The 17,450-nt window shown below is 40.5% G+C and overlaps 2 protein-coding genes across 7 annotated transcripts in view; both read left to right on the forward strand.

The window, feature by feature from the left end:
• Positions 1–976: 976 nt before the first annotated feature.
• On the forward strand, positions 977–11,077 carry sall3b (spalt-like transcription factor 3b). 3 transcript variants are annotated; one of them, XM_020597375.1, is made up of 5 exons: positions 977–1,899; positions 5,524–6,464; positions 6,537–8,574; positions 8,728–9,071; positions 10,216–11,077. In XM_020597375.1, exons 1-5 carry the CDS (start codon positions 1,818–1,820, stop codon positions 10,606–10,608), a joined length of 3,798 nt encoding a protein of 1,265 aa, XP_020453031.1. In that variant the 5' UTR covers positions 977–1,817; the 3' UTR covers positions 10,609–11,077. The 3 variants fall into 3 exon arrangements, with proteins under 3 accessions (XP_020453031.1, XP_020453030.1, XP_020453032.1); XM_020597374.1 differs by having other exon boundaries at positions 5,524–6,460; positions 6,533–8,574; XM_020597376.1 differs by having other exon boundaries at positions 5,524–6,460; positions 6,533–8,544.
• A 1,013-nt stretch (positions 11,078–12,090) lies between these two features.
• Positions 12,091–17,450, forward strand: part of atp9b (ATPase phospholipid transporting 9B) — a 34,643-nt gene continuing 29,283 nt past the window's right edge. For 2 of the 4 annotated variants that reach the window (XM_020597377.1, XM_020597379.1), the window contains exons 1-2: positions 12,091–12,267; positions 16,751–16,924. In XM_020597377.1, the coding sequence (XP_020453033.1) occupies positions 12,158–12,267; positions 16,751–16,924 (284 nt within the window). In that variant the 5' untranslated portion in view covers positions 12,091–12,157. The remainder of the gene's footprint in view (positions 12,268–16,750; positions 16,925–17,450) is intronic. The other 2 variants (XM_020597378.1, XM_020597380.1) reach the window with 2 other exon arrangements.

A 17,450-nucleotide genomic window follows, 5' to 3' on the forward strand; every position in this document is an offset into this window, starting at 1 on the left:
ATGAATAAGAAGGTGTGTTCAAACCTTTGACTGGTACTGTACTCTCTGAAGCACTGCAAGATAAACTGAAAGGCTGGATTTAGAGCAATTTATTGTTGAACATGCTTTATTTAACTTGAATTGGCCTCATTAATTTCCATAGCTCACCATACTAATCAATAGAAATTGATACAGTTGTTCCTCAAACAGGTGTACACTGTAATTCAATTCAAGTGGTTCTTTGGGCTGGGAGTGGAGCCTACACTGGTGTAGGCCAAGTTACAATCTGGAAGAGATCATGGTCAAGTAGTTCCTAGTTTGATTTTGTGTGCCAATGCTGTTACAAAGAATCAATATCAAATCAAGGAGGGTTGAGTTTCCAGATAAGCACTCTTGGCCATTCTGGCTATTCATCATAAGTCTGTAGAAACCTAATAGGCTAGAAGAAATTATATTCCAGCAGGAGTGGGGCCTCCTTATCTTTCCATAGCAGGGGAATAGGAGACATACCGATCAATAGCAGGCTGTTGTGTAGTATTTGCAATTATCAACAGCTGATTCTGTCCTCCCCCAGCTGCAGCTTTTTATACCACATAATTACAAGTTTTGGGACAATGCCTTGTGAAGAGGGATTATAGCTCTTGAGAAGCATGCTTCACTCTTCTCTGTGCTAGTCTGTGGATGTGGAGGATCTGATATTTGGTTCCAGTGATCATTTTGACTGTTTGGGGATAGCTGTAGTGAGAAATAATAGATGACATCTATGACCTGTAGTTTGTGGTTGTGTGTCCATCACAACCACTAAAACTTGTACAAAAACTACACACACAAAGGTCTAGTAAGACTAGTTTTTAAAAACACTTAAATATTAGCAGAGTTCAGACGGGTTTACCCACCACATATCTCAAAGAAAGAGTTCTTTTCCAGGGACATTTTCCAGTCTATTATGGCGCCAAATTGTGGGAGGTCGTAACAAATGAAGCAAAGGCTCCAACACCTCCTGTGGTATCCTGGCAGTAGCCTATTGCAGAGCAGGTTATGATGCACTGGAGGCGGAGGCAACAAGGAGCGTGTCGGTGCCTCGGACAAACCAGGGAGCCTCACTTCCGACAGCCACCAGTTTGAGATGGGACCTCTCTGCGACCTAAGCGAGCTTTTTACGCACAAAGTTCGAGATTATTCGCTTTTTAATCCGCCGATTCTAGACTTTACGCAGCGGTAGAAGACAACATACAGCCTGTCCTCCTGTGGTGGGACAATTGCTCCTGCCAGGGTTGCTCTGCTGTTTTAGATGTGTCTGAGGCGAGAGATTCAACCGGGACAACCATCCATTCACAGCCCTACAAGTCAGGTCAAACTGGAGCGTCTTTTCTGACACAAACTAATTCAAGAGCTCAAAACGGAAGCAGCTCAACCTTAGGCCTGAACTGACTATAACAAGACGCAGCATCTGGCCACAGAGACTTATCCAAAACGCACGAAACACTAACGGGAATTCATGTCGGACTGAGTGATGTTGGAACTGCTGGGAGTTGTGCGTAAAAGCAGTTGCGCACCGGACAGGAAGTGAACTAATTATTATCAAACCCCATCCCTCATTTCCATATCTAGTGTGAGTTGCCTGGATCGCAGCCAATCACCCACCGAAGGGCAGAGAGAGTCGTCAAAGCATTATCCTTCCTCCATCATAATCACACTGACATGCGCAATCTGCACACGGGCATCAACATCAGACACCGTTCACTTATTTCACCGACCTCGCTCCTTCTGAAAGGTCCCATTCGCTGCTTGTAGATGATTCAGCGAAGGGCAGCAGCGAGTCGCACAGAAAGCTCGACATGTCCCGCCGCAAGCAAGCCAAGCCGCAGCAGCTGAAGTCAGATGAAGAGGCGACACAGACTGGACTCCTCTGCAGAAACAGTAGGTGTCCGGCAGCTTTTAAACGACTTTTTCTGGGGTTACTCCAGCTGTAGATAATGGAACACCGGTATCGAGTAAGAACAGCTCGATCCAAAGGGTTTTAACGTATTTAAGTATATGACAAAACTTACAGTGGTGGCGAGACTTTATTTATTTATTTGGGCAAACTATTTTGCACGTGAAACTGACGACGAACTGATTTAGTTTGGTTTCCTGTTTCTACCCGCCACTTAATTATTTTTACATTTAGTTTTCACAGTTGATGTTTGAAGTCTGCCAAATAAAGCACCGTTAGTCTAAAACTATAATAAAAAGGTTCATCATCAGGTAGGGAGAAGGAAATTAAACTGTTCAATTTTATTATTTTAATTATGTTTTATTAGAAATATGATTCAGATTTGTTGCATAAATTCTATACAGATATAGTTTACAGACAGTGCTGCAACAATAGAACAGGATGGCACATCGTGTGTAAACAAAACAATTTTCATAATTAAATTTCATTCATGTTTACAGTTTTAGGGGCCGCTGTAGAAACAGGGCCTGTGGTGAAAATCCATCCAAAGAGAGAATAACCCCATAGAAATAGGAAAGATTTTAGGTCAAGGGTTTTATTTCTGCAAATTATGTTTGAGGCTGTTTTTCTGGCTTGAGGCCTTCCTGTCAAATATTAAAACGTTCTCCATTTTTGATAAGCTTTTACATTCAGGAGATGAAAAGTATTCTTAAGGAAAGTAGCATGTGTTTGTAATTATTTTTATGATCATAATAGTGTATTTACAAGCATAGGGACGTCTGTAGTTTAAGGAAATGCTTGATTTATTTGTCTTGTATATTCAGTAGAAATACTATGGTAAATATGAAAAGATTAATAAGAACCAGTATTTATTCATCTTAATGTTTGGCCAAGAGTGTATAAAACGATTTTTAACCACTATTTTCCATATTATTTTTAGCCAGATCCCCATTTGTTAAATAATATTACCAGCCTATAATATGATACACCAGAAGCCTTACATACTTTCTTATATTTTAATATTTAATTAAACAATTTCATTTGCTCCTCCAGTAACTGTGGGAAAGCTTGGATGTTATTTGAACCACGTAATCAGCAGTAACAGCTGAGCACAAGCTCAGATCAGTACTTTTATATTTTAAATGTATCCAAAGTTGACAGAACTATAAAATTAAGTTTGGTGTGTGTTCTCTAAATGTTTTGTAACATCTCAGAATAAATGGTTCTATATCCTACTAAGTTTTAAATCCAAACCACTCTAAATTATTGTTATGTAACATGATTCATTTCACATCTCTGTTTATTATATTAATGCTGACTTTGTTATTCCATCCATAAAGCAAAAGGCCTGTCATGGCCAAGCCAATTTAATGCATTAATTCCAATCTTTACCATCAAGCGTCCTGCTCCATGTTTGCACTAAAATTATGTGTCACTTTATTGTTATCTGTGGCTGTGAAAAGGTGTAGAGTGTGGAAGAAGGCCTCCTGACTCGGGCCCTCCCACAACCCCTCTGCCAGGCGGGGGGGCTCCGCTACTCTCAGATGGGCTTTGATTGAGCCTGCTGACTTGACCTTTGTCAGCCTCACCCTGCGAGGGGCAAGTGCTCCATGTCTGAATCATAATACAATTAAATACAATTAGTACATCTGAACCAGTGACCTCTGAAGCCCAGAGGTCACACAGAGAGGCTAACAGTCTGTATGCTTTTCGGGTGCAGCTTTGTTGTTTCTTTCCTCTCTCCTCTCATGGCCAAACCACCAGCAAGAAACAGACATAAATCTGTTTTCTGCTTGGATCATTATGTGCTGAGTGAGGGTGACATTTTTAAATACATTTCTATCAGCGTTATTATATTTGGAAATATGTTCAGAACTTTAAATCAGAAAGTGATCTTTTCTTTGTTTTTAATGTAAGTAAATCTTACAAAGCCCAGACGAAACCCCAAGCTGGTGTTTTCGCTCCTGTGTTTGCTGAATCGCCTTGGTGATCTTCAGACCACCCACTTGGCGAACAAGGACTCTGGTTATTTGCTTGTGACGAGTTTGACTTTCGGGGGGGTTCACTCATTCCACTTTAGTTACACTCCTGATTATAACACTGAAACATGTTATAATCAACTTCAAGTAATGTATTTGCTAACTTATTTTCTCATAGTGTGTTTCCATAAGGATTTGTTGATTTGCACAATTGTTAATATATCAAACGTGTCTCTCAGTGTTTAGCCTTATCACACTGAGACTTATTCCTTCATGTAGCGAAACGTACAGTAGCGATACCTGTCAGTGTGAATACACTTGGACACAAGCGTACAAACAAACTATGTGGACACATACACATTCAAGTTAAATCCAGCATTAACACGTGTACATTTAAGTTACATTAGACAGACAGACAAATTATTAGTCACAAAATAAATAAATTATCGTTTACAAAAATGTTTGGAAAAAAATACAGAATCAAAACAAAATCTAATTTCGTAGTCATGTCTGCACATCATAATAGTCACCTTTTACCCTTTGATTCTTTTAAAATTGTTATTCAGAAATTTCTTTGGGAAGCTTGAGAATATGTAACAATAATTTACTATTGATTTCCCCAAATTGTTCCATCTGGTATAGCTGTCTCTTTCCTAATGGGGCAAAGCCTGAACAGATGCAGGAGTGATTCTAAATTGTAAAGTCTTTTGACAAAGAACATCACACATCATCAATGAAAGAGCAAAAAAGGAAACTGATGAGTCAAACTAAAAGAAATGAGTTTTATTAAAATGAGTTAGAAAAGCAATACGTGCTCTATAAGGCAATTTTTAGAGATACAACCAAATGTGTTTCAAACTCCTTGGGTTATAAAACAACAGCGATTTACAGCATAAAAACAAAATAAGCTTAATTTTCATGATCTGAGCTGCCCTGATGCAATGAACCCCTGGTTCTTTAATCTGAGTCCAGTAAAGATAAAATGTTGTACTTTCTAACCAAAGTGTTGTTTTTGACTGACGATGAGACACATTACTGAAATGTATGAATGCGCAAAAAATCAATATACTGTATGGAATTTCATTATCTGTCTGAATGCACAGCTGAGAGGTCAGATAACTTTGATGAACCTCATTGATTTCTCTGAAAACAGGGGGTGTGAGTTGAAAGCCTTTGTCAACACTTTTAATTTTTATGGCCCCTGTTGAATTTAAAGTTTTAAACTCATAGCATACATTAAACATTAACATAGTTGCACGAGTGCTCCACAGCTGTAAACTTTTAGGTGGTTGAGAGTGCTATTCCCATATACAGTAAGTGGATGTTATTTGCAGTTAAATCACTAGAATTTTTCCCTTATTTGGCTTCAAAAATATTTTCCATACTGTATTACAATTTTACATACATGTATATACTGTCTGCTGCTATTGGTGTTTTGCATCATTTCCTAAAAACCTTGTACTTCAGTTTGACATGTTTGTTATCCGTGGACAGCTTTGGATCTCTTGCGGATGTGTGGGGATTAAATCTGATTAATGGAAATATGTCCCTTTGGTGAAATATTTGGAAATATTTGGACAGTAAGTTATCAATTTTGCATTCACAATCATGTTTTTTTTTCTTTTACAGGCATCCTTGATGGCCTGGAGAGAGAGGAGATCAATGGAGAGTGGCAGAGTAGTGAAGAAACACACATCTGTGACAAATGCTGCGCTGAGTTCATCACTTGGACTGAACTGAGCGACCATCAGAAAGTGTGCACTGAGGATCCCTTGGTGCTGATAGTTAAGGACAATAAAGGGAAGCCTGTTCCTGAGGAGTCTCCTATGGGAGCCTCTCCGGTTCCTAGCATGGTTTCCAGTGACTTGTCTGCAGCAGAGTCCACAGATGCTGGCTTTGAGCTGGGAGAGGCGCTGGTGAATGACAGTGACAGTCTGGGAAATGTAGAGGAAGACAGGGAGCGGGAAGATGCCATGGAACTTGAGCATCGTCCGCAGGACGAATATACTACACTCTCCAGCCCTCAGCTTCCAGATTCAGCTCAGTCCACCTCTCCACGGATGTCAGGAGCTGGCAGCTACAGCATGCCAAGCACAAATGTAACTCTGGAGATCCTTCACAGCACCAGGGTGGCTGTTGCCCAGTTCTCCCAGGGGATCAACAGCAGTGGTACAGGAGGGAAGGCAGCTTCAGCAGCCATCCCTGCAATCCTGGAGCACCTGCTGGCCCTGCAGCAGCAACAGGTCCACCAGCTGCAGCTTATTGAGCAGATCTGCAGCCAGGTAGCCATCATGAACAGACAGCCAACACAAGCTGCATTAAACCCGGTTTCCAGATCCCTGTCTCTGGCGCATAACCCTTTCCCCACTCAAGGCATCATCCCTCCTCCCATCTTGCCTCTGTCAGGGACAATACCCTCCAACATTAATGGACAAGCTGCTGTTTCTTTGTCATCTGTGCTAGAAAAGTCACAAAATACCCCCTCACAAACTGTATGTGGGCAGTCCACCTTTAAAGATGTTAGATGTACCCCAGCCTCCACAGAAAATCCAACCCCATCTCTCTCCAGCAGCAGCAGCAGCAGCAGCAGCAGCAGCAGCAGCAGCAGCAGCAGCAGCAGCAGCAGCAGCAGCAGCAGCAGCAGCAGCAGCAGCAGCAGCTCCACATTACTTCCTCCTTACACAGGTTCACACACCAGTAGCATTAGCTGCACTCAGACACTGAGCTCGTCCAGTCCACTGTCCCTGGGGCAGAGCAGCCTCCTCAGCTCATCCTCCAGTCTGCCATTTCTACCTCAGAGCCCCCCCAGGAGCGTCATTTTCCCCAATCCCTTGGCTAGCATTGCCGCCACAACTAATGCACTTGACCCTCTTGCAGCCCTGATGAAGCACAGGAAAGGGAAACTGCCTAATGTGTCCTTGTTCGAAATGAAGCCCAGCCCAGACGAGCCCTTCTTCAAGCATAAATGCAGGTTCTGTGCCAAAGTGTTTGGCAGTGACAGCGCTCTGCAGATCCACCTGCGCTCCCATACAGGGGAGCGACCCTTCAAATGCAACATCTGTGGCAATCGCTTTTCTACGAAAGGGAACTTAAAGGTGCACTTCCAGAGGCATAAAGAGAAGTACCCTCATGTTCAGATGAATCCCTACCCTGTGCCAGAATATCTAGACAATGTGCCAACAAGTTCTGGGATTCCCTATGGATTGTCCATCCCTCCAGAAAAAACTGTCTCCTCCTGGCTGGATAACAAACCTGTTGTAGCAACTGTGCCAGCCACCATGGGTCTTCCTCTTTCTTCCACTATTACCAGTATTGAAGGCTCAAATGACCCTGTAAGTGTAACACCATCCATTAAATCTCCCTACCAGCTGGCGCCTGGTGCATGTGTGTCTTTGTCACCTAACCACAGAAGCAGCGAGGCTCGTTTCTCTCCTTTTTCAGACAGAAGAAGTGAGACAGAAGCATCGAATATACTGAAAACAGAAGTAGTGCCCCTGCCACAAAGCTACTCCCTGAGCCTGAGAGCCAGTGCAATAACAGAGGCAACCAGCACTACGATCCCATCTGTGTCAACCACACCTGAGCCTGTCACCTCAGCCTCCCCTGCCTCCAACTCTCCACCCCTCTCATTAAACTCAGAGGAACCTAAATTCCCATCGGGGGGCTTCCTGGACTCTGCGGAAACATCTGAAACCTCAAAGCTTCAGCAGCTAGTGGAAAATATTGACAAAAAGATTAAAGACCCCAACCAGTGCGTCCTGTGTCACCGCATCCTCAGCTGTCAAAGTGCACTGAAGATGCACTACCGCATTCACACCGGCGAGCGGCCCTTTAAATGCAAAGTGTGTGGCCGGGCCTTCACCACTAAAGGTAATCTGAAGACTCACATCAGTGTTCACAGAGAAAATCCTCCAGTTCAGGTGCATCACTCGTGTCCTATTTGTCAGAAGAAGTTCACCAACGCTGTTGTTCTGCAGCAGCATATCCGCCTGCACATGGTTGGGCAGATTCCAGACTCAGCGCTTGTGGGTGGACTGCAGGAAATAGATGTCAATATCTCTGTTAATGAGAAGAACTTTGACAGTCTGCACAGCAATGGCAATGACCTCACTGATGATATTTCAATGGAGGATGAAAATGTGGAAGAGGAAATGGAAACTATAGAGGAAGGTGTGAGTCCATCTAAATCCTTGAGCTCTGACTGTAATTCGCCTCCTAAGTCCTCTACCATTGTTTCCAGTAAAGCATCTCTGGAGGACCAAATGAGGATGATTGACTCTACTGTAAGCCTAAACCACTCCTTCCATTTAAAATCACTGGCAAATGGTTTTAATGACAGCAGCCAAGTCAATACTAAATGCACTTTATCAGAGAATAAGGTGGAGAATTTCAGAGCAAACAGCCCAAGTGTGCCTGAATCCTCCTGTTCACCTCATGTATCAGTGTCTCCTATTCAAAGCAACTCAGAGGGCATGAAGATCAAATCGCCTACAGTGGACAACAACAGGCCAGAATCCCAAGAGCCTTTGGCAGCCTCAGTGAAGAGAGAGCAATCTGAGTCTCCAACCTCTGCATCAGCAGCTGCAGCAGTGCAGGAGCTAAAAAGGATCCAACCCAGTAGGCTCTGTGTGAAAGAGGAGACGCCGTACAGTACGTTGTTCCAGCTGTGCAGAGAAAGAGGTGCACTGATCATGTCATGTATTCAATTGGTGAAATTATCAGAACTTCCATAAAATAGCTTTCTTTTCTGAATGTCTTAGTTAGTTGTTGAAAATTAGATTAATGTTGCAGTTTAAGGGAAGTATCCTTCACGCTTGTGCACTCTCATTTCAGCTGCAGGTCAAAGCATTCCCAGCCTGGTTTCCAGCACATCACTAGGCAAGATAAAAACTGAAGTGAATGGTCACAGTCTGCCAAACAACCCAACCGGAGGTCGCCCCCCGCCGTTTAGCGTGCATGCCCCTGCTGCATATCCATCAGTTGGCAGTCCAGGAATGGCCTCCCTCCTTGGCCCTGTGCTCCCTCGACGAACACCAAAGCAGCACAACTGCAATGTCTGTGGGAAGAACTTCTCTTCAGCCAGTGCTCTACAGATCCATGAGCGCACACACACCGGGGAGAAACCGTTTGTCTGCTCCATCTGCGGCAGAGCTTTCACAACTAAAGGCAATCTGAAGGTAGATAAAGGACTTTTTTTATTGTGCTGTTTGGATTCAAGGCAATATATGGCTTTGGTGGTTGACACATTTTGTGGTAGATTTTGACCAGTCGTGAGGATGCAGGGTCCTCCACAACTACAGCCGAATAAGCAAATAAATAATCAATACATTTCAAAATTAAATCTTTGTTTACTTTACCTGCTTCCATTACAAGTGTAGTTGGCCTAATGCTCTGTGTTGTAGTTAAGTTTTTTAATGCAAGGCACTATATATATTATCACCTACCTGGAACGCTAAAGAAACAAAACATTCACAAAAATAAAAGGACAAAATAAAGCTTAAAAAAGATTTGTCAAACTTCCTGTTAAAACACAGAACATTCCTCTTTTAACATGTTTGACACTTTTATTACAGCATATTTATTTTCATAACAATAAATTTACACTTTAGATAATGCAAGAAAATTAAGAAAAAATCACAAGAAGTTTTAACATGTACCCTTTAAAATAAAAGCCTATAAAGCTAAGTTAATAAGAATTTAGCACAACATGGGCACTGAAGCACAAGCATGTTGCTGTGCCCTATGATGTTTGTTTATTCCATGTGTCATGGAATATGAGACACATGGGCCCCCTAGGCACAAACATGTAAAAGGCCCCCTATATAGGAGGAAGACCGGCAGACTGAAAGGTTTGTGTCTCTTGTGGCTATTTTAATCATTTTGCATCTTTTTTTAGTTGTGACTATTTTGCTTTGTATGAGCGCTTTGACTATTTTGGTCACTTTTTGTGATTTGTGTTTCAGTTTTTAGTCACATTTTATCTTTTTGGTTATGAGGTTGTTTTGTAACTCTCTGGCTGTGTTGTCTCTATTTTTTTACTCATTTTTCATGTGTATTTAACATTGATTGACTTTCCAACTAGAAATATTAACAGTCACTTCATACAGTTCAAACTCTGGCATGTTATGTATTTTAGTATCTGGATAATGGATATTTTAGAGTATGTAGTATTGAATGCAGAGTTCAATGGCTAGAAAACGGTACCAAATTCTTTAGTGTAGTGCGCTTGATATTTTTGGGACCATCCATGCTAAACAAGTTTGCCTTTAGTTATAAAAACATTCATCAAATATAATGTCTTGCTGTACATGTTATTTTCAGGTTCATATGGGAACTCACATGTGGAACAATGCCCCAGCTAGGAGAGGCCGGCGGCTGTCGGTGGAGAACCCCATGGCCCTGCTGGGTGGAGAGGCTCTGAAGTTTGAGGAGATGTTTCAAAAGGACTTGGCAGCTCGAGCTCTGAATGTAGATCCTGGATTTTGGAACCGCTATGTGACAGCTTTCACCAATGGCCTGGCCATGAAGAACAATGAGATTGCAGTGATTCAGAGCAGAGGCATCTCTCAGCTTCACCCTCTGACTGCAGGCATTGACAGAGTGAGCACTGCAGCAAGTCCAATAACCAGTCTAACTAAAACCGGCATGGACCTGGGAAATAACAGACATTTTGCTATGCTGATTGATGACAGCAAAGAAATTGGAATCAACTGAATAAACCTGAATGCTGATGAAATACTTATGCAAACTATTATGGATGTTAAAATATTTGTAAAATGTTTTGTTTGCTTTTATGTATTATAGATTTAAAAAAGAACTTTTTATCAATGAACAGAGATTAGAGTGTATTCACATTTTGCTGTTTTACTTTGCAGTCATTTGTGAATGTTTTTTTTTCTCTATACATTAAATAAAGTGTTTTAACTTTTACCGGAACATTTCTACGGTGCTTAGACATATGGTTGCTCTGAAGAAGGAAGCATATGTTCAAATCAATAATGCAAAGAGTCTGCTATCTCCTCCGGACAGCTGCTCAATGCTGCTCACTGGTGCACAGCACAAATATCCTCATAAAAACCCATGACCTGCAGTAATCGGTTGTCAGTGTTATGGTGAGAAACTGTCATTCTTAAACAACTGGAACAAATAAAAGCTAAAGCAAACAGCCTGTATGTTCAGTTCACTACCTTGCTTTGTGTAAACACTGATAAGAGATTACTTATCTTGATTTCATTTTACGTTATGTCATAGGAATTACACAGAAGTACAAAATCCAATAGGGATCAACCTCTTTGATTTCATTTAGCTTCATCTTCGATATTTTTGATTTTTACCTCCTAAATTGACTCCCAGTATATAACAGGAGTGTTCAAGCATGTACAAATGTGCACTCAGGCAAAATACAAATGCATGTATTACATGTAGGTTATCCTTTATATTCTGTCTTTCCTAGTGACAATAATTTGCACAGCAATCAGTTTTCATTCTGTGAAAGTTGGCATAAGCACCAATTAGTTCAAATCCATTTTTGACTATTCTTGTTATCTTTCCAAAGTTTATGATATCTGTCTAAACAAATGTTCAATTCCATTTAACTGATTAACATTTTAATAGGTTAGTGATAATGCTAACGATGACCAAAGTGTTCAGCTGTAGATTTGTTGACAAGAAAATGAGTGAGGTTAGAGAAGACGATAAACTCTTAAAAAGCAAAACAAAAACTAAGTAAATAAACTGCATCAACTCAAATGTTCACTTAATATATTTTTCACGCTTTCAACCGCATTTCTCAGTTTTAGCAGCTAATAAGTCTTCTAAATTCATTTCCAGTTCTGTAATTGGTCTTAATATGCGTGACACCGTGTGCTGTGCAAAATATATCTCGTTAAGGCTTCAGTCCTATTTCATCAGAAACCATTACCTGACCACAGTGATCGTGATGTCGTTTGGAAATGGACCACATATGCCTCCTTCATGGGCTCCTGGAAAGCCTACACTTTCAATTAGTATATTCAACTGGGCCTAGTTTAAGTAAGTAGAACAATTCTTTGTTTAATAGCGTGATTTTTAGATCCGTTGTTGAAGAGTTACGTTGTGCGACAGAATGGCGGAGAGTAAACTGATAAGACACACGCAATGCTCCATAACCTTAAACCACTTAGGCCTTTTATATTAACGACATTTTGGAGCAATAAGTGAACGAAGCACAAATCCTAACCGTTTGTTATTAGTGTGACGTCACGATGTGTACACCCCAGCCAACATGGCTGACAGCATCCCTTTAAATCCGGTGCGGAAAAACTCGAAGAGGATCCTGTATTACAGTTCTTCCAGACTTTCAAGGTATGGAGGGACGAACTGGACTGTTTTTAGGTTGAGTAACGTTACTAAAGTAACTGCCTTTTGTGTAAAAATTTGACTGAATGGCTTGCTCTCTGTGTTCGTGTTTGTGTGCTGGTCTTGGCTGTTAGCTTTGTGTTGCTAGCACAGCTGCAGACAGCACCTTCGCATTTTCTCCCGTGATAACTGATTGTTAGCTGCCACCGTCACCCACAAAAGCTAAAAACCCGTCTGATGTTTAACCTGCCTCTTTTTGTTCAATACACGAATGTATATCTCTCTTTCAGATGTAAATTAGGACACATTAAGTTAGTGATATTAATCTGTTGACAAGTGCACTGCTTAGTCTCCTCTGGCATTTCATTTAAAGTCACATGACGGTTTCTTTATGATGTCCAAAGTCTTCCCATGTTAAAGTATTGTTGTATTGTGTAGTCCTCATTCAGTTTGTTCATTTTTCAGATTGAATGAGGATGAGCTAATAAAGCCCTCAGTTGAGGAACAGACAGGAAGTAGTCCAATGATCAGCTACTAGACCACGTATTAGTCAAGGTGTTACTACTTAAAATACTATAAAAATTTGTTTAAATATCCATCTATCATATGGGTGGGAGTCTTGGTTAATTTTACAATTCAGTTCAATACTGATTATTGGTCTCTTGATTCAATTTGAATTTGATTCTCAATTCAGACCAATTCTAGGTTCAATAAAAATAAAGCGGGGCACAATATTTCGGGTTATTTTCTGTCTCTTGCTCCACTGCACTGTGTGCCAAACCACTGACTCCTCTCCTTTGCCCACTGAACAGCAAATGAAACATAACTGACAGTCGGCTGGGCTTGACGAGGGTATGTCTAATAGAAAAACACTGAAAAATGTGTGCCGCTTTAACAAAATTGTTAATTGCATTAACAAAATTGTTAATTGCATTAACTGGAAAGCATCTTACAGCCTTCTTCCTGTATGAAAATAGTTGAATTGAACCTCCGTTAAATCTCCAGCAGTGAGAAACAACCCTCTTTATTGTCAGGGAGAACCATTGTTATCCAAAATACTATATGGGTGGGCGCAGGGCTCTGACTGAGGACAGCATTATTTTCCTCATTACACAAGAGTGGGTTGACGTTTTGTAAGGTGCTGCAGTGTAAGGTTTGTCATTGCTGGATTTTGATGCTCTGCTTCACTAACATTGGGGTACAAAGCATCAACACCTTGTTCATCACTGTCATCTAATTAAATCATTAAATCCAAATGCGCCCAATCACTTGTTGTATGTTTGTCCTGTACACTGTCCAGGTTTTGGCTGCCCTGTGGTTGAGTTGTGGCTTTTTTATTCTTTAAACATAATGCTATTAACTAACATTATTACAAAATCAATTCAGAATTGTAGAAGATGAGAAGAGTGGTTTTAATAATTTTATTTTTGGCCCATCTCTGTTTAGTACAGTTGACCTTTATGTATAAGCAACTCTTTTTGAGTTGTGATGATGTTACAAAAATCCATTTAAATGTAAGAAAACCTGCCTCTTTCTCTTCCCGTCTTTTGCTCTCAGTAATGAAATGCATGTGATGTTTAAGTGGTCAGCTTGCCTGACCTGATTGTGGAAGTCAGACATTGTGCTGTTACAGAGCTGAGGACAACTGTTAGCAACCGTGTGAGTGCTTCAGACCTCACAAAACAGCCCAGGTTTCCACTGGTATGAGAGCTAAGTTGTTATGTAATCAGATGTGGGAGTTACAGTACACAGGCTGAGACCAATAATATTGGTTCCAACAGTGTGAAGAAAACTTAGAAACATCAATGAATAGTTGGTGGTTGCTGGTGACTCACATGATGCCTCGAGCGCTGAGGTCAAAGCATCAAGAACCAAATCCAACAAGTCCATTTTTACTCAGTGTTTGCACTGCTTCACCCTGCTTTTTATGTATTCTGTTTGTCTAATCTCCGTAGACTCCCTTCCCATATTTAGGTTTACAGTAAGACAGTAAGTCCTTTTTTCTTTCTTTTTTTGCCAACCTTTCAGTTGACCTGTTTTTCTGAAGGCACAGGACGTCACAGAGCAAAGGCAACTCAAGAATAGTTTAAAAAGAATAAGAGGAATGTTTTACCATGGACCTCCCAGTCCCCAGACTTAAATATCATTGTAAACCTATGAATTGGTTTGAAGTCATTTGTTCTGAGCAATGCAGAATCTTTAATGTAATGCAGTTTTGTTGATAAATACTAAATACTGTTTTAGATTATTTTAGACAGCAGAATGCAGCAGTAGACATAAGACTTTCTGACAGTAATTTCATGTTACAGACTTTTGTAGTCAGACTGAATTGCCATTTCTTTTCACTTTATAATTCATTTCACAGTTTGATTTGCTGGAAAAATTGTGGTGCTTACAGGAATCCAGAGGTCTGGAACCACTCTACTAAATACATTTTTAATTGTTTCCACACAGGATTAAATTTATACATAATAGTAGAACAACAGGAGTCTGCATTTTATATACTGTAGCACTTAGGATTATTTAGTGCATGCTTTCTGGGGTTGTTATAACAGTCAGAGTTTGGTTTGTGAGAAATGAATACATTTTCATATTTCAAGAGTCTCTTTAAGAAGTGGTAATCACAAACCACCAAGGACTTACCTGGATCATTGTGGTGCAGAGCCGGAGCCTTGCTCTTGGCTGTTTCACTTGCTCACATGGTGTGTGGATAGATAACAGCTTGTTTCAGATCTGACATCCTCTTAATCACTATAGTATCATTATCTCTCTGGGCCTTACCTAAAGTTGCTGAAACAGAAATTTAGCCTTGTTCATTTTGGGCCACTGTGGACGGCTGTATCACTGAGGACTAGGGTTGATGGTTAATGCTCACAAACCTGCTTTATGCTTGTTCACATGTCCATGTTATTTGTGGTACTCCTTCATGTACCACTGAGTGACCTTTCAGGTTGCTTATATTCCAGGTTTTTCTTAATTTAGATTTGAGTAAAGAGCCCAAATAGATGCGCCTACACTCAAAAAAGATATTCTGTATTTATTGTCAGAATCAGAATCAGTTTTATTGGCCAGGTGTGACGGACACACGAGAAATTTGAATGAGGTACATTGTGTCTTTATTGTAGAAGTCTGGCTGTGAAGTTTGTTTCACCGCATGTCTCCACAGCTGCAGTCACTACCTTCTCTCACTCTCACACCCAGCTTTACAATAGCCAGAGTCATTTGTCTAAGTGTATAAAGAAAATGTACCCCTGTATGTCAGAGTAGGTTTTCATTCAACAAGTGGTTGCTGGTAAGAAAAGACATTCTAGAATGACTGACGCCAGATTTGCACCACATGCAGATTGTACTACAAATAAGGCACGCGTGTTTTTGTTTTGAAGATCTTTTTAAATATCAGCTATTGTTTGAATATTTAATATTTAGTGTCGAACGTCTCTCTGTGCTGCACAAGCTTTCTTCACATCCGGGTCACATCACATGTTGGTTTGCTTGATAATTAAGTGAAAATAAATGTTCCACATCAGGAGGTGGGTTCTCACTTGTTCTTCACCAACAATCTGTCCCGTGAACTGAAGGGAAGTTGGTCTGCATCGTGACGCTCGACATATAATTGCAGATGGTCTGACCGTGTACTGAATGAGTCACAGCATCAGCTTATGCCTTTTTAATTTCTTCAGAAAACACAGTGCATGCTTTTAGGGTTTTTGAAACAAGAAGAAAAGGAGTGCAGTTAAATATTACAGATAGATAGTACAGGTGTGACTATTACAGTTTTTTTAATAGCAAACAGAAAATTAACAAGCTCTCAGCTGCATTACCCTCAAAATGGAAAATTGCCTAGACTTTATAGTAACCGAGGGAGCAGCTCCGTGAACCTGATACCCTTTGGTACCCAGCAGTCAGCGTGATCTACAGTAGGCATTACAACTAAATCTGTCACATTTAGCTGAGTTTCAGTAGAGGATGGCAAAATTTTATTTAACAAGTGTCAGAAATATTTAAAAATATTTCCAGGCTTGATTATATTTTCAATTTTTGATGCATCTCTCGTTGTCATCCTAAATGTGTTGTAGTTTCTTTATGTCTGTATGCAATTAGCATCTTCTCTTTAAGCTTCATACATTATAAATCTCTACAGTGTGTGTTGTCAGTGTGCACGTAGCCTGGCTTTATGGTGACATAAGCTGTCTTGTATAGCTACAGATGGCCTTGATTCGTCAGAGGGGCATCATGAATGAGACATTATGTGGGTTTTCAGTGTTTCTTTATAATTTGAATAGAAATGTAACTAAGTATTCATTACATTTTAAACTGAAAGTGATGATAATTTAATATACATATTTTTTGATGTATTGTTATCTTTAGGTGAATTTTATGACATGTAAAATGTACCAGACTGGAACAGTTTCTATAATTTTACCTTTACACAAAATGTTGTTCCAGAGCAGTTGGTCCAGCCGAGCACAGTCTGTCCTCATGAGCTGTGCATTTTATTTACTGCGCTCTGTTCTCACAGATACTCTGTAGAAGATGAGCCGTCTAACCTGGATGAGATGCCTCTGATGATGTCGGAGGAAGGCTTTGAGAATGATGAGAGCGACTACCAGACGCTGCCCCGGGCCAGAATCAGTCGGAGACAGGGCGGCCTTGGCTGGTTCCTCCTAGGCGGGTGGAAAGTCCTCTGTGGCAGGTACCGTATGTCTGTGCCATTTATGACTTAATGATTTATGCCTGCTTATGTGTGATGACTTAAAGAAAGGATTACCTTCTACCACACAGTGGGTTTATTAAATACAAACATTAATATCAGGTTTGCAGTACTATGACAATACTTGTATAACATTTATATTTTGCAGCTGATCTATAACTGACCTTTAAACATAAAGGGAACAGGATATCAGTTCAGTTTACTGGCATTAATCATAATCCAAGAATGACTGGCAGGTCGGGTGTTTTAAAAACAAAGTTCACAGACATGTACTGCTTAAATAAATGACTCCATAAAGACACTTCATTTTCTACCTGTAGATTAGCATTATTGTATTTCCACTTGGAACGTTTAGCCTCAGACAGTCACCAGTGTATTGTCATTCAGTAAGTGCAGGTATAGTTGATATTTTGAGTAAGTATGCTTGTGATGATCAGTTTGGATTTCAAACGCACCGGTAGCTGTGCATGAAGTGCAAAGAGAGGATAAGGGCGTTTTTGGTCGAGTT

This window comes from Monopterus albus, unplaced genomic scaffold (assembly GCF_001952655.1).
Source record: "Monopterus albus unplaced genomic scaffold, M_albus_1.0 scaffold34.1, whole genome shotgun sequence".
In the NCBI taxonomy this organism is placed as follows: Eukaryota; Metazoa; Chordata; class Actinopteri; order Synbranchiformes; family Synbranchidae; genus Monopterus; species Monopterus albus.

Excerpts from the sequence above, each read along its gene's own strand:
- sall3b (XM_020597375.1), top strand. The coding sequence starts at position 1,818 with ATGTCCCGCCGCAAGCAAGCCAAGCCGCAGCAGCTGAAGTCAGATGAA. Across the intron at positions 6,465-6,536 it reads CAACCCCATCTCTCTCCAGC|AGCAGCAGCAGCAGCAGCTC; the intron begins AGCAGCAGCAGC and ends AGCAGCAGCAGC. Across the intron at positions 8,575-8,727 it reads CCAGCTGTGCAGAGAAAGAG|CTGCAGGTCAAAGCATTCCC; the intron begins GTGCACTGATCA and ends CTCTCATTTCAG.